This window comes from Cricetulus griseus (genome assembly GCF_003668045.3).
Source record: "Cricetulus griseus strain 17A/GY chromosome 1 unlocalized genomic scaffold, alternate assembly CriGri-PICRH-1.0 chr1_1, whole genome shotgun sequence".
NCBI lineage: Eukaryota > Metazoa > Chordata > Mammalia > Rodentia > Cricetidae > Cricetulus > Cricetulus griseus.
Genome location: NW_023276807.1, coordinates 188,711,349 through 188,733,114, shown reverse-complemented (window position 1 = coordinate 188,733,114; position 21,766 = coordinate 188,711,349). Strand labels below are relative to the sequence as shown.

General features: G+C 40.0%; 1 protein-coding gene across 2 annotated transcripts in view; it reads left to right on the top strand.

The window, feature by feature from the left end:
- Positions 1-18,246, top strand: part of Nek4 (NIMA related kinase 4) — a 41,773-nt gene extending 23,527 nt beyond the window's left edge. Inside the window, exons 11-16 of one of the 2 annotated variants that reach the window (XM_035452585.1) lie at positions 721-827; positions 5,229-5,317; positions 7,190-7,392; positions 10,996-11,132; positions 16,966-17,025; positions 17,145-18,246. In XM_035452585.1, the coding sequence (XP_035308476.1) occupies positions 721-827; positions 5,229-5,317; positions 7,190-7,392; positions 10,996-11,132; positions 16,966-17,025; positions 17,145-17,237 (689 nt within the window). In that variant the 3' untranslated portion in view covers positions 17,238-18,246. The remainder of the gene's footprint in view (positions 1-720; positions 828-5,228; positions 5,318-7,189; positions 7,393-10,995; positions 11,133-16,965; positions 17,026-17,144) is intronic. The other variant, XM_027389564.2, reaches the window with a different exon arrangement.
- The last annotated feature ends 3,520 nt before the right edge of the window (positions 18,247-21,766 follow it).

The following is a 21,766-nucleotide window of genomic DNA, read 5'->3' as shown; positions in this document are numbered from 1 at the left end:
GCCTGGCCTGGAACTTACTATGTAGACTAGGCTAGTCTTGAACACATAGAGATCCATCTGCCACTGCCTCCTAAGAGTTGGACTTAAAGGTATGTGTTGCTTGGGTCTGTGGATAAATCTGTTTTTAAAATTGTTTTTAGATTTATTTTATATGTATGAATGTTTAACTTGCAAGTATGTATGGATGCAAGACACTTGCATGCCTAGTGCCCATGGAGGTCAGAAGTCATTGACTTACCTGAAACTGGAGTTATGAATGGTTATGAGCTATCATGTGTGTGCTGACAGCAACTCAAGTCTCCATCAAGAGCATGAGGTCCCCTAACTGCTGAGCCATCTCTCCAGCCCCTCTATGGATCATTCTTAGTACCATCATCTAAAAGTTGTGTTCCCAGTTTTTCTTTATTAAAGGTGACTGTGTCTCCAGCATTATGGAGACACAGTGTGAAGGGTAGTATCTTGTTACGTATTTATAGTCATGCCAAAAGTAGTTAGTGTTACCCCGTGGTTCCATAGAGTTAAAAAACTTGCCCAAGATTCAAATCTGGTAAACCCAGGACTAAATTGTCACTAAAGTGACAGACACCAGAATGATGATGACTATGCTGTTTGGGTTACTCTGGCTGATTCTTTGTATGGTATCTTCTGTACGCAGTACAAAGCCCTCCTTAGTTGAGTCCAGCATACCACAAACAGCTGCTGGGGTGTTCATATTTTCAGGCCTTTCAGTTCGGAGAACTCCAAGTGCAGTGGAGGCAGTGAAACCACGGGAAGAAGACCAACCTATCCCTGTCCGACGATTCTCTTCTGACTGCAACATCACTCAGGTGCATCACACACTCCTGAGGGAAAATGTAGATGTGTCTGTTACTGGGAAACCTAATACAGTAAACTTCACAGATGTCAGCATCATTTTTTAGGGGCATTGCTGACCAAGTTTCTCCTTTTTGGAGACAGAGTCTCAGTAGCTGAGGCCAACCTGGAGCTTACTGTGTAGCTGAGGGTGATCTCCAGATCCTCCTGCCTCCATGTTCTAGGTGTAGAGAATATAGGCATATACTACCATACTCAGTTCATTTTAATGTAAACCCTTGCTGTGTAGCCCAGGATGACCTTGAATTCTTGATTCTCCTGTGTCAGTATCTGTCTTAATGTTCTATTGCTATGAAGAGACACCATGACTATGGCAACTGTTATAAAGGAAAGCGTTTAATCGGGGCTTGCTTACAGTTTCAGAGTTTTAGCACATTGTTGTCATGGTGGGGGGGCATGGTGGTACACAGGCAGTCAAGGTGCTGGAGGAACTGAGAGTCCACATCTGGATCTGCAGGCAGCATGAAGAGAGCAAGACACTAGGCCTGGCTAGAACATTTGAAATCCCAAAGCCCACACCTAGTGACACACTTCCTTTAACAAGGCCACACCAAATAGTGCCACTCCCTGGTGACCAAGCATTCAAATCTGTGAGCCTATGGGGGCCATTCTTTTTTTTTTAAGAATTTATTTATTTATTGTGTATACAACATTCTGCTTCCATATATATCTGCACACCAGAAGAGGGCACCATGTGGTTGCTGGGAATTGAACTCAGGACCTCTGAGTCAGTGCTTTTAACCTCTGAGCCATCTCTCCAGCCCGCCATTCTTATTCTAACCACTAGTGTCCCAATTTCTGGGATTAAAGAAAGGCATGTGCCACCATGCCTAGTCCTCTTTTTCACTTTTAATTAAGAAAAGAACTCATTGCTGGGCGGTGGTGGTGCACGCCTTTAATGCCAGCACTTGGGAGGCAGAGAGGCAAGTGGATCTGTATGAGTTTTCGGCCAGCCTGGTTTACAAAGTGAGTTCCAGGATACCCAAGGTTACACAGAGAAACCCTGTCTTGAAATACTAGAAAACCAAAACTAAAAACATACAAACAAAGGAACTCAAATAGTAATTAAAATGATTATGCTTAACTCATTTATGGTATATATTTTTTAAAAATGTGTATGAGTGTTTTGCCTACATGTGTGTCTTTTCAGTACATGCATACTTGGTGCCTGTGAAGGCCAGAAGATCCCCTGGAACTGGAGTTACAGATGGTGGTGAACCATCATGTGGGTGCTGGGAAATGGCATCCACTGCTCTTAATAGCTAAGCGACCTCTCCAGTTCCAAGGCTATATATTTTCCAGTCATTCTTGTTAATAGTTGGAAGTTAGTGAGAATCCTTTCTTAGGGAGTTGTTTTGGTTTTTGATATTGGTGATTGAACCTGTGGCCTCACATATGGTAGACAAGTGTACTATCACTGAGGTATGTTCTCTAGACCATTTTTCTATTTTTATTTCGAGTCTTACAGACTCACTGACTGACCTTATATTCACTATGTAGCCCAGGCTAGACTTGAGCTTACAATCCTCCTGCCTCAACCTCTGAAGTACCTGAGATTACAGGTCTGTACCAGCAGGCCAGAATAAGAGCTTCCATTGGGCAACACTTTGTCTGTTTTTCTGTATCACTAAATATCCCATCTATACAGCCAGATTTTTAACTCATTTGCTAATCATTAATCTTTAGTTTCCTGTTTGTGTCAAGTTATTTAAGGTTTTTTTGAGACAGGGTCTTCTCAGATTAACTGTATAAAGCCTGGGCCAGCCTGGGATTTACTGAAATTCTTCTGTCTTAGTTTTCTGAGCACTGGGATTAGATGTGAGCCACCACACCTGACTGTGTTGTTTACAGGTGTCATTTAGTTACTTCACTAATTGATGTCTGAACTTTCTAAAGCTGCAAGGTTTATGTGAATTACATTAGGTAACCCTGTAAATAACTTTAATAGTCTCACATAGGAGCGAGTGGAAATTGCCTGGATTGATGTGTCACTGTGTCTCATTTAAAATGCCGGTATTCCTTGTGGGGTAAGCCTCTCTGCCTGAGAGCTGAATCTCCAGAGCAGCCTGGGCTGCTCTGCAAAGGAAATATCTTCATAGCTGAGACTGGGGCCTTGAAAAGCTTTCACCCTGGCAGTCTTCAGTCTGAAATTGTGAACTTCATGAGTGAACTGTGACATCATTTGAATAAATTTGTTTTGTTTTATTTTTTGAGACAGGGTTTCTCTTATTTTTTAAAATTAACAAAATGTTTTAAAATTATGTATAATATTCTGTCTGCATGTATGCCTGCAGGCCTGAAGAGGGCATTAGATCTCATTATAGATGGCTGTGAGCCACCATGTGGTTTCTGGGAATTGAACTCAGGACCTCTGGAAGAACAACCAGGTCTGTGAAGAATTGTGTTGGGATTTTGATGGGGATTGCATTGAATCTGTAGATTGCTTTTGGCAAGATTGCCTTTTTTTTTTTTTTTTTTTGGTTTTTCGAGACAGGGTTTCTCTGTGGCTTTGGAGGCTGTCCTGGAACTAGCTCTTGTAGACCAGGCTGGTCTCGAACTCACAGAGATCCACCTGCCTCTGCCTCCCAAGTGCTGGGATTAAAGGTGTGCCCCACCACCCGGCAAGATTGCCATTTTTACTATGTTGATCCTACCTATCTAAGTACATGGGAGATCCTTCCATTTTCTGGTATATTCTTTAATTTCTTTCTTTAAAGACTCAAAGTTCTTACTATACAGGTCTTTCTCATTTTTGGTTAGTGTTACCCCAAGGTATTTTATTTTGCAGGTTGCTATTGTAAAGAATGATGTTTCTATGATTTCTTTCTCAGCACATTTATCATCCATATATAGTAGGGCTACTGATTTTTTTTTTTTTAGTTAATCTTGTATCCTGCTACTTTGCTGAAGGTGTTTATCAGCTGTAGGAGTTCCCTGGTAGAGTTTTTTTGGGTCATTTATGTAGACTATCATATCATCAGCAAATAGTGAGTTTGACTTCTTCCTTTCCAATTTGTATCCCCTTGATCTCCTTCTGTTGTCTTACTGCTCTAGCTAGAACTTCAAGGACAATATTGAAGAGGTATGGAGAACAAGCCTTGTCTTGTTCCTGTTTTTAGAGGAATAGTTTGAGTTTCTTTCCATTTAGTTTGATGTTGGCTGTTGGCTTACTGTATATTGTTTTTATTATGTTCAGGTATGTTCCTGTTATTCTGGATCTCTCCAGGACCTTTATCATGAAGGGATGTTGGGGCAGGGAGGTTGAGTTGGGGGAAGAACAGAAGAGAGCAAGATAAGAGATAATATAATAGAGGGAGACATTATAAGTTCAAAGAGAAATCAGGCACTAGGAAAATGTCTGGAGAGCTACAAAGATGACACCAACTAAAAATCTAAGCAACAGAGGAGAGGCTACCTTCAATGCCCTCTCCTGATAATGAGATTGATAACTAATTCATATGCCATCATATAGCCTTCATCCAGCAGCTGGTGGAAGTAGAAGTAGACACCCACAGCTAAACCTTGAACTGAACTGAAATCCAGATGCAGAGAAGGAGGAATGATGAGCAAAGGGTCCATTCCAGGCTGGTGAAACCCACAGAAACAGCTGATCTGAACAAGGGAGAGCTCTTGGTCCCCAGACTGAAAGCTGGGAAACCAGCATGGGACTGATCCAGACCCTCTGAATGTGGGTGTCAGTGAGGAGACCTTGGAAATCTATGGGTCCCCTTGTAGTGGATCAGTACTTATCCCTAGCATAGGAATGGACTTTGGGATCCCATCCCACATGGAGGGGTACTCCCTGAGCCTAGACACAAGGGAGTTGGCCTAGGCCCTATCCCAAAGGGTATGACAGACTTTGAAGACCCCCTATGGAAGGCCTCACTCTCCCTGGGGAGTAGAAAGGGTATGGGATAGGTAGGGTGTTAGATGGGGGGGGGGGCAGGGGAAGAGGGGAGGGAGAGGGACCTGGGATTGACATGTAAAATAATCTTCTTTCTAATTAAAATAAAAAATAATAATAATAATAATAATGAACAACCAGCACTCTGAACCACTGAGCCATTTTCCCAGCCCTGAGACAGAGTTTCTCTGTATAGCCCTGGCTATCCTGGAATTCACTCTGTAGATCAGACTGGCTTGAACTCAAGAGATCCACCTACTCTGCCTTCTGAGTGCTGGGTTTAAAGGTATGCACCATCACAAGGTGGTGTTCATTTGAATAAATCAACTTCAAGTTTTCTATTAGTTTCTCCTTTTTCATTGTGTGAAAGATACATTGTGTCTAGTTATTTGCACATAAAACATTTGGAGTGTTACATTCTGGTTTTGTTATTCTTTCCCAACACTAATAGGAAAAGAGACAGTCACATGGTCTCTCTGAGGATGAGTTAAGTTCTTCTACAAGCTCAACTGAGAAGTCAGATGGGGATTCCAGGGAAGGGTGAGTTGTTGGTTTCCTGTCTCAGTTCTGTTTGAGCTGAGTCTAAAAACTATTCCTATCTGTGGTATTCATAACATTACAAATAGTTAGTGGTACATGCTGGAGCTTAAACGTATCTTCTGTGAGGGGCTGGAGTGTTGGCTCAGTGGTTAAGAAGGCTGGCATTTCTTCCAGGGGATCTGGATTCACTTTCCAGCACCCACCTGTTACCTCACAACCATCAGTAACTCCAGTTCCAGGGGAGCCAACACCCACTTCTTGCCTCCATGAGCACTGAATGCATGTGGTGCATATAGATGCAAGCAAAACACCTACACTTGTAAAGTCATTTAAATGGCCGGCGGTGGTGGTGCAGTGGTGGTGCACGCCTTTAATCCCAGCACTCGGTAGGCAGAGGCAGGCGAATCTCTGTGAGTTTGAGACCAGCTTGGTCTACAGCTCGAGTTCCAGGACAGGTTCCAAAGCTACAAAGAAACACTGTCTCGAAAAATAAAACAAAGCAAAAAAACAAAACAAAACAACAATTTAAGACATATATATCTTCCCTGAAAACAATGTAATTTTCTTTCAGAATATATTCTTGGACCTCCAATTTTGTTGTTGTTATCAGTGATAGCTGTTACTTTCCTTACAACTTTTGTGACATACACACACATACCCTTGCCTTCTCTGGCATCTTTTGGGTTTTTTTGAGACAGGGTCTCGCTGGACTCTGGGAATCTAAATAAATGTGTATTAGACTGCTTATGGATGCACACAGTATCTGTCATGCTCTGATTATTCTTCTGCATCTTTTCTTTGTTCTGTTTTGCATAGATTCTATTGCTAGGAAAGATTTGAGTTCACTTACCTGTTCTGTGTCTAGTCCATTCACCCCATTTAACACGTTGTGTTTTCATTTCTAAAAGTTTAACATAGGCCTATTGTATGTCTTCCATATTGTTACCTTGGCAAGTCCATGTTTTTCTCTATGTAGTCATATGAAATATATTTACAATAACAACTTTAATGTCCCCATCTATTTATCCTATTATTTGTGTTCTATAAGTTTCATTTTTTTCCCCTTCACAAGGGTGATCTCTCCCGCTTCTTCTCAGTTCTGAGTAGAGCGGACCCTGTGAATTTTAGCTCTCTGAGGCTGGTATTTCTGTGTTCCTATGACTATTCTTGACTTGTTTGTTTGTTTGTTTCTCTTTTTTTATTTTTCAAGACAGGGTTTCTCTGTGTAGCTTTGGAGCCTATCCTGGCACTCGCTCTGGAGACCAGGCTGGCCTGGAACTCACAGAGATCCGCCTGCCTCTGCCTCCCTAGTGCTGGGATATTCTTGACTTTTATATTTGTGTAAAATTAAGTCACTTGGAAATGGCTATGTAGAATTTGTATGCAAAAGTGGGCTGCTTCTTTCTGGTCCTCTCCTTTTTCAGATTCCTCTCACCTTCCACTTAATCAGTGGCTATTGCGCCCTGACCCTTGCTTCTGCAGGTCAGAAAGCCTCACTTTTGTATTTTGAGATGCCTGTGGTCTGACACTGGACTCCTTTCCAAAACCACCTATTGATTTTGTTCATTCTTCATTGCCTTCTTGAAGTTGATTTTTGTATTTTACAAGATTATAGTTACTGTTTCTAATTTACATTATATATATTTACTTAAACACACACACACACACACACACACACACACACACACACACACATATATATATATATATATATATATATATATATATATATATTGATTATAGTTACTATAGAAGGGTCAGTCTGTAAGACAGCAAGCACATGGGCATTTGCAAGCAGAACTCCGTAAGGGTCATTTCACATCTAACTTGCCGTGATGTCAGGTAAATACTAAGGAGTTTTTTCCCTCTCAGGAAAGGTCATACAAATGAAATGAGTGACCTGGTACAGCTGATGACTCAGACTCTTAAGCTGGATTCCAAAGAGAGCTGTGAAGATCTCCCAGTCCTAAATCCAGTGTCAGAATTCAGACTTCATCGGAACTATCGAGACACGCTGGTACTTCACGGCAAGGCTGCAGAAGAGGTGGAGCTCCACTGCCAAGAGTTGCCTTCAGGTGACTACTTTATTTTTCCCCAGCAGCATAGCAAATGCAGGTAGTGGGGAACAAGGTTAATACTGTAAGTTGGTTTTGTTTTTAACTTTTTGTTTGGATAGCTACATAAATGGTGTATCTTAGGCTGGGTGTTGGTGGCACACACCTTGAATCCCAGGACTTGGAAGGCAGAGAGGCAGATGGCTCTCGGTGAGTTGGAGGCCAGCCTTGTCTACAGAGTGAGTTCTAGGACAGCCAGAGCTGTTACACAGAGAAACCCTGTTTTGAAAAGCCAAAACCAAAACCAAAACAAAACAAAACAAAACAAAAGGTGTATTTCATATAGTCAGTAGATACATTCCAAAGTTTCATGAAAATGTATATGTCTTTGTATTTTGGTTGTATGAGGCAGTGTCTCATGTAGCTCAGGTTGACCTCAAGTTTGCACTGTAGCTGAGGACAGCTTTGAATCCCTGATCTTCTGGCCTCAGCCTCTCAAGTGCTAGAGTTTGTGGATATGTGTGTGTGAGTACAGTGCCCTTGCAGATTAGAGGAACTGGATTCTCAGAAGAGGTCCTCTGATTCCCTGGAGCTGGAGTTACAGGTGGTTGTGAGTCACCTGATGTGGGTATAGAATTGAATTCAAGGTCCTCTAGGAGAGCAACAAGTACTCTTAACCACTGAAGCCATCTCTCCAGCCCCCTGAAAATTGATTTTTAAAAATTAATGTAAATAAATAAATAAGCCTTATAACATTGCATAAAATATTTGAACTTTTTATTGTGAATTTTCTTCAAGTTAGACAGTTGTTAATTGTTGATCTTCAAGTTAGTTTAGATTTTGGAGATGATAGCATGAAGCTTAATACTTAGTTTATTAAAATACTAGAGATGAAACTTAGTGGTAGGCACTTAATCTAACGTGTACAAGGCCCTGGGTTCCATTCATCCCTAGCACAACAAAAATGAATTTTTTAAAAACTAAAATATAGGGGCTGAAGCGATGGCTCAGCAGGTTAGAGAGCTGGTCGATGTTACAGAGGACCTGGGTTTAATTCCCAGCACCTATGTGATAGCTCATAACTGTCTGTAACTCCAGTTCCAGGGGATCTGAGGTCCTCTTTTGGTCTCTGTAGTCACTGCAGATGTGGTGCAGAGTCATACACACAGGCAAATACCTATACACATAAAATAAATGTACAGAGAAGTTTCTGTCCTAGCTGGTCCTGCAGCCATTTAGTCTGAAGTAAATGCACAGAGGCTTATATTAATTATAATCTTTTTGGCTGATGATTCGGGCTTCTTATTGGCTAGCTCTCTCTTAATTATTAACCCATTTCTATTAATCTGTGTATCTCCATTTGGTCTTGGCTTACTGATGATGCCCAGACCTCTTGCTTCCTCAGCACCTACATGGCGTCTCTCTGACTCTGCCTACTACCTTTCTCCATCCCTGTTTGGATTTCCCACCTGGCTAAAACCTGCCTATCCATTGGCCAAAACAGCTTTATTCATCAGCCAATAAGAGAAACATATATTCACAGCATACAAAATGATATCCCCCATCATCTCTTCTTTTCTGTCTAAATAAAAAGGTTGTAACTTTAATATAGTAAAATTATATGTGACAAAACAGTTACCAAGTAAGAATTATAGTAACAATATTTAATCCATTTACATTTGGCAAAATTTAAAGAGTCTACCATCTATCCTATCTTTGTGAGACTAAAGTTTTTTTTAAATTCTCTTAATATGAACCACTTATTATATAAAATTTATTTATTACATAAACTTATCTATTCATTTATTTGGTATGTGTATGTTTGTTTATGTGTTTGTGTGTGTTTTTGTGTAGGTTAGAGGATAACTTGTGGGAATCAGTTCTTTCCTTCTACCATGTAGATTCCTGGGATTGAACTCAGGTCATTCAACTTTGGATCCAAGTTCTTTTTACTTGTGTAACCATCTTGCTGGCCCCTTAGTATTTTCCCTAAGTCATGCAGCCCCCTCTGAATGTTGATGTTTTTTAAATAAATTTTATAATTTAAAAACAATCTTATTTTACATATCAATCCCAGTTCCCACTCTCTCCCATCCTCCCATGTCCCCTACTGACCCCCAATAGTTTTATATGAAACTTATCTTTTATCATAACTAAGGAAAACCATAACCATAACCATCTGTCTTCAACTTCATTAAATACCCAGAAGGATATAATATAAACTCTAGAACTGACAGAGACATCTTGCTGCCTGGACAGTCACCCAAATTTTCTCTGTAACCTTGGGGCATCTTCAGTCCATAGGCCATAGTGTCTGGCAAACTTTTTAATGAAGTAGGGAATTTGAAGGAACATTCTGTCCCTTGGCAAGGTTAGCAGTTACTTTTCTTTGTAACCTGCTTGTCCAGTTGGGACATTGTGCTGTCAAGCAGTCCAGGCAAGAGCAATTTCTTGTCCAAATGCCTATTCTGCCATGTTGAAGGCAAACTCTGTAACAAAAAGTTTCTTCGATGCCCATCTTCCTCTCCAATGTAGTTGGTGTTGCCAGGAGCAGTTGTATCTCATTGTAAAGAAAAACCCTAATAAACCATTTTAAATGCCATATTCTGTAGGTTTTTGAAAGGTTTTGAAGAATACCTATTCATTTGAAATATCTAGAAAACCTATTTTGACGATTACAGGTGATTGTCTATAATCTGTATTATACATTACATTTTTAATGAGCTGTATAAATATAATACCTAAATAAGAGTAGAAATATACATATAACAAAATTGACCTTAAATTTGTATCAGTAAACCCAAATCCATATCAATGTATTCATTTCTATACATATTTCCTTTTCTGTTTTTGGAAAGAGATTGGCCAAAACAGCTTCACTTATCAACCAGTAAGAGAAACATATATTCACAGTATACAGAAGGACATCCCCCATCAAATAAATATAATTTTTTTTTAGAAACTAAAGTATATAAATAAGTTAGACAAGTTTGCTCATGCCTATAATTGCTGTACTTCGAAGCCTGGGGAAGGAGTAGAATTTGTAGCCTGCTTAGGCTACAGACTAAGACCATGCCTCAAACGGAAAAGAATAATTAACATGATAATAAAGTAGGAATGGTAAGGTAATGGATAAAAGACTATCTGAAGTGAGAAAGAGGAGCCAGTGACTGGTGGGGAGGCCTGGGGATATCATAGGAGTTAATTATGATCTAAGTGTGATAATATATACAGATGTCATAATTTGTATGTAAATTAACAAATTTTGAAACTAAAGCACAACAAGATGTATTTTTTTATTTTTTTTATACCTTGGGGGTTTTTTGTTTGTTTGTTTTATGTTTTGAAAACAATGATCTCTCTACACAGCCCCAGCTGCCATGGAACTTATTATGTAGATCAGGCTGGCCTTGAACTCACAAGGATCCACCTGCCTCTACCTCCTGAGTGCTGAGATTAAAGGTTTGTGTCATCATGCCCAGCTCAGAAAAAGGTGTATAATGGAAGTCATTAAGCCAAATTCTTATTGAAGTGAAAACAATTGCAACAGGAATTTTAAAGATTGTATTGTTTTTGCTGTAGTGGTATTTATTTCCCCTGTTTTTTTTGTTGCTGCATTTTTAGCTATCATACCAGGTTCTGAGAAGATCAGGAGAATAGTTGAAGTTTTGAGAGCTGATGTAATCCAGGGCCTGGGGGTTCAGCTTCTAGAGCAGGTGTATGATCTTTTGGAGGAGGAGGAAGATGAATTGGAGAGAGAGGTAAGTATCTTAAACCATGCAAGCTGCTTGTGTTATAGACTTTAATTGAGCTGTACATTTAGCCCCACTTCCCTTCCTTCCTCCCCTCTCCCATCCCACCCTCCCTCCTGCCCCTCACGTTCCCAATTTACTCAGGACAACTTGTTTTTTTCCCCTTCCTAGTCAGATCCATGTGTGTCTCTCTTAGTCTCCTCTTTGTTACCTAGGTTCTCTGGGGTTGTGACCTGTAGGCTGGTAATCCTTTGCTCTATGTCTAATATACATTTAATGAGTGAGTACATATTACATTTGTCTTCCTGTGTCTGAGTTACCTCACTCAGAATGGTGCTCTTTAGTTCTGACCATTTGCCTGCAAATTTCAAGATATCTTTGTTTTTTTACCACTGAGTAGTACTCCATTGTGTAAATGTACCATATTTTCTTTATCCATTCTTTGGTTGCCTGGCATCTAGGTTGATTCCAGGTTCTGGCTATTACACATAAAGCTGCTAAGAACATAGTTGAGCAAATGACCTTGTGGTGTGAGTGTGTATCCTTTGGGTATATGCCCAAGAGTGGTATTGCTGGGTCTTGTGATAGATTGATTCCCCATTTTCTGAGAAATCGCCATACTGATTTCCAAAATGGCTGTACAAGTTTGCACTTCCACCAGCAATGGAGGAGTGTTCCCCTTTCTCCACATCCTCTCCAGTATAAGCTGTCATCAGTGTTTTTGATCTTGGCCATTCTGACAGGTGTAGTATGGTATCTCACACTTGTTCTGATTTACATTTCCCTGATGACTAAGGATGTTGAGCATTTCCTTAAGTGTCTTTTGGCCATTTCAGATCTCCATTTAGATCTGCAACCCATTTTTTTAGATACTTTTTATTTATTTATTCCTTTTTATTTAAATTAGAAACAAGCTTCTTGTACATGTCAATCTTAGTTCCCTCTCCCTTCCCTCCTCCCCTGCCCCCCCAACCTCCTACTGTACCCCATTTTTTAATTGGGTTATTTGGTCTTTTGATGTCTAGTTTCTTGAGTTCTTTGTATATTTTGGAGATCAGCCCTCTGTCAGATATGGGATTGGTGAAGATCTTTTCCCATTTTGTAGGCTGATGTTTTGTCTTGTTGACCATGTAATTTGCTTTACAGAAGAGTCTCAGCTTCAGGAGTTCCCATTTATTCATTGTTGCTCTCAGTGTCTGTGCTACTGATGTTATGTTTAGGAAGTAGTCTTCCATGCCAATGCATTCAAAGATACTTCCCACTTTCTCTTCTGTGAGGCTCAGTATGGTTGGTTTTATACTGAGGTCTTTGATTCATTTGGACTTGAGTTTTGTGCATGGTGTTAGATATAGATTTATTTGCATTCTTCTTTCTACATGTTGACATCCAGTTATGCCAGCACCATTTGTTGAAGATAATTTCCTTTTGCCATAGGTGGGTGGATTGATATCAGGGTCTTTGATTCAATTCCATTGGTCCACCTGTCTGTTTTTCTGCCAATACCAAGCTGTTTTTATTACTATAGCTCTATAGTAGAGTTTGAAGTCAGGTATGTTGATACATCCACAAGTTCCTTTATTATACAGGCTTGTTTTGGCTACCCTTGTTTTTTTGTTTTTCCATATGAAGTTGAGTATTGTCCTTTTGAGGTCTGTGAAGAATTATGCTGGGGTTTTGAAGGGTATTGCATTAAATCTGTAGATTGCTTTTGGTAAGATTGCCATTTTTTATTGTGTTAATCCTACCTATCCAAGAGCATGGGAGAGCTTTCCATTTTCTGATGTCTTCGATTTCTTTCTTCAAAGACTTAAAGTTCTTATCATACAGATCTTTCACTTGTTTGGTTAGAGTTAACCCAATATATTTTATGTTATTTGTGGCTATTGTAAAGGGTGATGTCTCTGATTTCTTTTTCATTTTGTTTATCTTCTGTATATAGGAGAGCTATTGATATTTTTTAATCTTGTATCCTGCTACATTACTGAAGGTGTTCATCAGTTGTAGGAGTTCCCTGGTAGAATTTTGGGGTCACTTATGTATACTGTCATATCAACAAAAAATAGCAAAAGTTTGACTTCTTCCTTTCCAATTTGTATCCCTTGATTCCCTTTTGTTGTCTTATTGTTTTAGCTAGAACTTTGAGTGCTATGTTGAATAGACATGGAGAGAGAGGACAGCCTTGTCTTGTTCCTGAGTTCAGTGGAATCTCTTTGAAACCATCATCCGGTCCTGGCCTTTTTTTGGTTGGGAGACTTTTGATGGCTGTTTCTATTTCCAGGGGGGTTCTAGGTCAATTTAATTTGTTTATCTGGTCTTGATATAATTTTGGTATGTGGTACTTAATTTAATTGGGAAGAGAGGACGTGCCAGGTGTTCTCCAGTAAGCCAAGACCACATGGAAATACATAGATTAATAGAAATGGGTTAATAATTAAGACAGAGGTAGCCAATAAGAAGCCCAAGCCACCAGCCAACAGTTTCATAATTAATATACGTCTTTGTGTGTTTATTTGGGGCTCAAGGGTGGCAGAACCCTGACAGGCCAGAAAACTCATGCTCACAACGTTTTCACTGTTCCCCACAGAACCTTATACCGTTAGTAGTGTTCCCCATTGTCTCCCCAGTCCCCACCTACCCCCAAGCAGTCACAAATAGTTCTCTCAGAATATATTTGCACGTGTTTCCTATTCTGGACAATTTGTATCAATGGAATCTCATGTAAGTGATCTTTTGTTTTATCTCCATGTAATCTTTTGAAGAGTTATCCATGTTATAACATGTACTAATACTTCAGTTTTTCATGGCCATATATATTATCCTATGGATTTTCTTTATTCATCAGCTGATGGATATTTGTCTGGTTTTATTTTTTTTAACTCTTCTGAACACTCATGGACGAATTTTTGTGAGGCTTCACTTTTCTTGATTTTTACATTCCTCTAGGAATGAAGTTGCTTGATCATACAATAGCTATATTGAAATGTTTGGGCAGTTTCCAGAATGTTCCCTAAGGTGACTACATCCTTTTATATTCCCACAAGAGTTTAAGATAAGAGCTTCTAATTCCTCCACACTCTTGACAATCCTTCTTTTTGTGTGACTGATTATAGCCATTCTAGTGGATATAAAATGGTATTCATTGTAAGTTTGGTTTATATTTCCCTGATGATGAATGATGTTGTGTATATTTTCATATACTCTTAACAATTTGTGTATTTTCCTTGGAGAAATGTTTATTTAAACTTGGGCTATTAACCTTTAAATTGTCAAGTTTTTATATATTCTGTATACAAGTCTCTCATCAGTATAAGATTTACAAATGGTTCTCCTAATGTATGGCAATGTTTGATTCAATCCTTACACTATGAGCCTATACCTATACAGATTTTCTATTTCTTTGTGAGTCAGTCTTGGTAAGTTGTTTATTTCTAGGAATTTCTCAAGTTTCAACTAGGTTATTCAGTTGATTGCCATACATTCATTTATAGTTGCTTCTATAATTTTATTTGTATAGGATTGAAAATAATATCTCCATTTTAATTTCTAATTTTCATATTCAGAATCTTCTCTCTTGCTTAATCTGTTTAAAATTTTGTAACGTTTCAGTAGTACTTGCTTCTAGTCTCAGGTACTCAGAAGGCTATGGCAGGAGGTCACTTGATTCCAAGTGTTTCAGACCATGGGGCAATATCAAGATCTGTCTGAAAAAGAGACAGGGGGTAGTGGGCAGGGGTGGTGGTGGTGGTGGTGGTCAGGGGCACTTGACTGGAGGAGGAGAAGAGGACTGAGGTAGTAGTCTGGTTTTCTTGGGATGCTGTGCTGTGTGGTCTGGGACAAAGGTGATTGGAGCCCCATTGTTATTAGTGTAGCTGCACTCACAGTTAATCTCCATCCTATAGGCTATGCTGGGCACAAGAAGAACTATTGCTTCTTGGCTAAACTCTCCTGAATTTTAGCTTCAGTTTTGCAGTAGGGTGACAGACATGTTGATGTCCTGCTTCTCCCAGAGAGATACCCTTTCTCCTGGGAGCAAGGAGGCCTATGTGAGGGTTTGATGGCAGTTTACTGGGATTCACATACTAAGACACATTTTTCTTTCCATTTTATTCCCTGGAACTGGAATTACAAATGGTTGTGTGCTGGCTGGGAATTGAACACAGGTCCTCTGGAAAAGTAGCTCTTAACTACTGAACCAACTTTACAGCTCTTATTAAATGTTCCGGGCTTTGGTGGCGCATGCCTTTAATCCCAGCACTCTGGAGGCAGAGGCAGTCAGATCTCTGAGTTTGAGGCCAGCGTGGTCTACAGAGAAAATTCCAGATCATCCAGGGCTATACAGAGAAACCCTGTCTCAAAAAAATAAGAATAAAACACTACTTGATTTTTTATTTTTCTATTTTCTTCTGTTTCCTTTCTTTTCTGTTTTAGACAGGGTCTCATGTAGCCTAGACTGATCTCAGATTTGCTGTGTAGCTGAAGATGACTTTGAACTTCTGATGCTCTTGCTTCCACACCCCAAGTGCTGGAGTTATAGGCATATGCTTCCAAACACAGTTTATGCTGTGCTAGAGACCAAACCCAGTGCCCCCTGAATGCTACGCAAAACTAAGTCACATCCCAGCAACTGTGCTTCTCTATTTTCTCAAGAATAGTTTCACATTGTGTTTTTTAGTGAGGGCCTCTCTTTGTAATATGAACTGACCTCAGATTGGAGTCCTCCTGCCCCTGCCTCCTGATGCTGGTGTGTTAGACAAGTGCTAGCATTCTTAGCTAGGTTATCCTTTTCTTTTCTTTCTTTCTTTCTTTTTTTAATGGCAGGATCTAGGTTGGTCTCAGATTCACTATGTAGGCTGGTCTTGAATGCTTAACCCTCTTGCTTCCACTTTCAGATGGCGTATTTTTCCAGAGTGATATTGTATCTTCAGTGAATTACATCAGACTATGCATCATATCCATCCAGGATACTAGGTGTAGTCTAAGTTTAAGCATCCATTTTAACAGATCTATACTGATACATGCCTTTTGGGGTTGCTAGTTAGGTCTTATAAGCCTCACCCTTTTCTGTTTTAAAATTGGGTCTCACTAAGTTACTTAGTTTGGCTTCAAGCTCACTCAGGCAGGCCTTGAGCTTGAGTAGATGTGATTCAGGTCTGGATTTGAAGTATTGAAATTCGATGTAGAAGTCAGCATGATGGCTCAGCAGGGAAAAACTCTTGCCATGTAAAGATAGAAGCAGTGGGCCAAGTCCACAGAACTGCCCTCTCACCTCCACATGGGCTCCATGGCACGCTTGAACCCACACAGCTGTACACAGATCATACGCCCACAATAATTTTATTTAAACAAAACTGGTAGTATTTCCCCATATGGTTTTCTCCTCGGTATTGTTGGAAGACATCACATTCAGGGGAGTAGTGAAAATGAAGCAGTGTTTAATGTATGATTCAGAAGAACAGGACAAAACAGAGAAAAGGAAGAAGTGGCTGGCATGCTCACTTGACACAAGACAGTGGTGTTTTTGTTTTGTTTTGGTTTTTTTTTTTTTTTTTTTTGCTTTTTGAGACAGGGTTTCTCTGTGTAGCTTTGGCACTCACTCTGTAGACCAGGCTGGCCTCGAAGTCACAGAGATCTGCTTGCTTCTGCCTCCCAAGTGCTGGGATTAAAGGCGTGTGCCACTAATGCCCGGCCAAGACAGTGGTTTTTAAAGTTCCAAACCAAGAAATTCTCCACCTTACTGGTTTACCTAATGAATAATCTGGGGCTTGAGACTTCCCTCTTTTCTGATGGTGGACTGTTTTGTAGCCAACTGCCTATAACTTCCTACCTCTTCTGTGCCAAACAGGTATCAGCTGCCAGCTTGGGGCTCAGTGCCTCCTGCTTATCTGGAATGGTGACCTCTAAGGTACCTCCTGTTGAAATGGACCTGTTTATTACAGTGTGATGCTTAGGAAAACCTTTGTTTTAAAGATTGTAGGAATTATTTTTGTTATGTGCTGATTTTATTGTCTGTTTCTCAAATAGGCACGGTTACGGGAGCACATGGGGGACAAGTACGCAACTTACAGTGTGAAAGCTCGCCAGTTGAAGTTTTTTGAAGAAAATGTGAATTTTTGAGATTTGTTCTAACTTGCTGCCAGAATTAGAGACTGTTTTCAGAGGTTTCTCACCCGAAAAACAACAACAAAAAACCTGTTTTGGCTATTCAGAGGCCACTCATGTCCTTCACTGTCTCTTTGGGGTCTTCCTACTATAAAACATTAGACAGAGTTGATTAATGTGAAATAAGTTCACAAAAGAAAAACCTTTGAATACCATTTTATTTTTATGAGGAAAATGTTATATTTGTTTGTTACTGTTTACTGAGCCTTAAACCAACTTTATATCCAGTTTATTTTTTTAAGATATTAACTAGCTTGAAATGGGGCCAGGAAACATTGGGTATTGTACTACAGTGATAAAAGCAACAGAAGAAACAACTGACATCTCGTAATACTTGCTATTGTGTATAATCTTGGAGAGCAGTGATGTTTATTCTCATCAACTTAACTATTCTTGGAATAGATTTAAAGAACATGAAGTTCTATGTTACATTTGAGCAATTTTTTTTACACATAAATGGATGTTTAAGATTTTCATTTAATCTGAACCTTAGTGAGGTTCAGTCTTTAGACTCTTAGAACTCTTGTTCAGTCTAAATGATAGCTTTGTGACTCATTATGACTTAACATGATTAATTTTTTTCCACCAGCAAAACCATCTCTTAAAGGTGAATTCCTCTTTCAACTAAGCAATGTCCATGTCCTTAGTTCTATTGGATACCTGCAATGTTTGTTTTTATATACAATGAAGTGTCAGTTGAGTCTCTGTATTTTAAATGTGTAACTGTAAGGCTGGATGCAGTGGTGCACACTTGAATCCCAGCATCTGAGAAACAGACAGGTAGATCATGAGTTCAGTGCTAGCCTGGATGACAAAGCAAGTTCAAGGCCAGCTCATACTAGAGACCCTCATCTCAAAAAAGAAAAGAAAAAAGTCATATTGTATATCACATGTTGTGTTAGTTATTTAATAAGTAATGTCCCTCTAGAAGTATTTTTATAAATAAAAGTCTTTAGTAAATTTTCATTTTTTAAGAGTGTGTGTGTATGCGTGTGTGTGTGTGTGTGTGTGTGTGTGTGTGTGTGTGTGTGTGTCTGTGTGTCTGTGTGTCTGTGTGTCTGTGTGTCTGTGTGTCTGTGTGTGCTTCAGTGCTCGAACAGGTACCTGAGAAGGCCAGAAGAGGGTGTTGGACTCCCTGACATTGACTTTATAGAGAAGACTTTTTCCATGTAGCCCGATTCCACTTGACCTGCAGCCACTGTAAGATAGCCACTCAGAGACTTAATATATATTGATAGTTGTCTGGCTAATGACTGAGCTTATTTTTGGCTGGCTCTCTCTCTCATAAATTAATCCATTACTACTAATCTGTATCATCATGTGGCTGTGACTTACCGGTGATACCCTGGCATCTTGCCTCCCCCAGCAGCTACATGGCCTCAGTATGACTCCACCTTCCTTCTCTCTCTGTCTTTGTTTGGAGTTCCTGCCCACCTATCTTTTGCCTGTCTATTGGACAAAACAGCTTTATTCATCAACCAATAAAAGCAACAAATATTCACAGCATGCAGGACATCCCACATCATGGCTTTGCAGGTGGTTGTGAGCCACCTGGTGTGGACACTGGGAACTGCTCTGAACTGCTGAGCCATCTCTCCAGCCCTATAACCTTTAAAGGACTGAAAATTACTCCACATATTTTTTGGCTGTTTGTTTTCTCAGACAGAGTCTCACTATGTAGCTCTGGCTGTCCTGTAACTTTTATGTAGACCAGGCTGGACTCAAACTCACAAGAGATCCACCTGTTTCTGAGTGCTGGAATTAAGACATATACTACCACACCCAGTTCCAAATGTTTTGTTTGTAGGGGGAAAATCATTTTCTTTGAGAATTACACACCAATATTTTAATGAAATGTTCTCCTAAAAGTCCCTTGTTTTTAGGATCATAAAACTTCATGATCCTACAGTCTTCAGGTTGCAGCCTAGTCCCTAAGGCCTCTTAATTTTGCTCTGAAGGGTTTATGAGAACAACTTGTAGACCCACTGTCAACTGGGTATAATTCTTCAGCAAACAGCCTTCTTTCCTGAGCAGTTCATTTCTTGCAAGTTTTGGAACCCTATGTCTTTCTGGACAGTCTTATTTCTCCTTTAGTTTCTAACTTACTGGCATAAATGTATTACCAAGTATCATTCTAACTTTAGAAAAATTATCCAATTTAACAAAACCAAACCACTGAGCCAAGTATGTGGTAGATACCTTTAATCCTAGTGCTTGTAAAGTACATGCAGGAACTCTTTGAATTCTAGGCCAGTCTGCTCATGTAGTGAGCTCCAGGCCAGCCAGAGCTACATAGTGAGACTGACTCAAAAAAAAAAAAAAATTCCATGTTTTCATATTCCCATATTGTGTTTTTTACATTTTTCTCTGTGTTTTTATTTAAACACCATTTTTTAAAGATTTTATTTATTATGTATATACACAGTGTTCCACCTGCATGTTTGCCTGCAGATCAGAAGAGAACACCAGATAATGTTACAGATGGTTGTGAGCCACCACGTGGTTTCTGGGAATTGAACTCAGGACCTCTGGAAGAGGAGCCAGTGCTCTTAACCTCTGAGCCATCTCTTCAGCCCCTAAACATTCATTGTTTAGACATTCATTCAGTTTCTATCTTCATTTTAAAATATTTCCTTGAGACAGAGGAATGGCTAAGTACCAGTCTGATGACCTAGGTTTGATCCCGGAACCCACATGGTTAAGAACTGATCTTAGCAAGCTGTCCTCTAGCCTCCACTTTCATGCTGTGGTGCACCTGCCCACACATGACACACACAAATAAATGTACATGTAACAGAAAAACAGAGAGTCTGGAGAGAGATGTCTCAGCAGTTAAGAGAGTATAGTACTCTTGCAGAGGACCCAAATTTGATTCTCAGCACCCTGACATCAAGTAGCTCACAGCATGGACCCGATGCCTTTGGCCTCTATAGGCACCTGCACTTCTGTGCACACACTCCCATACAGGCACAAGCACACATAGCTAAAAGATAAAAACAACTTAAAATTTAATATATATCAAGACTGCATTTTTCTTGTTTCCCTATGAAATCACTTTGATATGATAATCAGTTGGCACTGGTTTCTAAAGCATTCTGATTTTTTTTTTTTTGGAAACAGGGTTTCTTGAAAGCCTTGTCTGCCCTGGAACTCACTCGGTAGACCAGGCTGGCCTCGAACTCACATAAATCTGCCTGCCTCTGCCTCCCAAGTGCTGGGATTAAAGGCGTGTGACACCACTGCCTGGCTCTGAAGTATTCTTTAAGATTAATTTATTCTATATGTATTCTTGTTTTGCATGCATGAATGTTTGTTCACCACATGAATGCTTTGTGCCCAGAGGTCAAAAGGAGCCAGATTCCCTGAACCTGTAATGATAGATGGTTGTGAGCCCTACGTGGGTGCTAGGGATTGAACCTGGGTGCTCTTAATTGTGAAGCCGTATCTCCAGCCCCTAACAATTCTTACTTTTTTCACCATTTACCCTCCTTTTTGCCTTTGCCTAGTATATATTTGTTCCTGTTTTCTTCCTTTTTATTTCAAGACCATGAAGTAACTTGATTTGTTTTTTTCTATGTACACTGGTGTTTTGCCTGTATGTCTGTGTGAGGGTATTGCATCCGGTTCTTGGAGTTACCACAGTTGTGAGCTGCCACATGGGTGCTGGGAATTGAACCAGGGTCCTCTTGACCACTGAGCATCTCTCCAGGCTCCCTTGATTTTTAACTCTACCTGGAAGTTCTAACTTTCAATCACACTATACTTAATAATATGCCTCATCTGTCTTAATTCTTCTTTAAAAGAATCTTTTCTGAGTTTGTTGAATTAGGGTCTTTGCTGATGTTAAACTAACATTGCTTTTAATAATTCTTCCACATCCACTCTAACCTTTAGGCACACTTCTCTTTTCAGTCCTTTGGAAATATTAAAAGGAATGTCCAGCTTTGTAGTTATGGCTTTGGGCTCTCTCAAGTACACACATTTTCTACTTAATGCTCCTGGGTCAGAGGTGCCAAAGTGCTGTTTACCAGATTCACACTGGTACCTTTCCCAGAGGTGTTTGCTATTAAGAACTGACTGCCCCTCTTCCCATCTCCAAGTCTCCCTCTCCTTCACTCCCAGGCCCTTGTTTTTCTTCTTTCCCCTCACCTCAGGCTTGCTTCCTTCCTGAACTGTTGGCCAGGTTGGCCACCATGGGTCTGGCTTCAGCACAATGGGATGGAGGCTCCCTGAGAGAACTGGGTAGACTAGGCTCAGTCCTGCTTACAGCCACCTAACAGGTATCTGGTTGGAATTTGATAACCTCCTGGGATCTCTGAGCCTAAGACTTCCTCCTCTCCAACCAATTAGAATTATTTAAAAAGTAAATTAAAATTTAAAAAGAACCTGGGTGTGTGGTGGGGGGGGGGGGCGGGGGGCAAAGGGCTTGTGAAATGGCTCTCCAGGCAAAAGTTTTTTGCTGCCAAGCCTAACAACCTACCTTC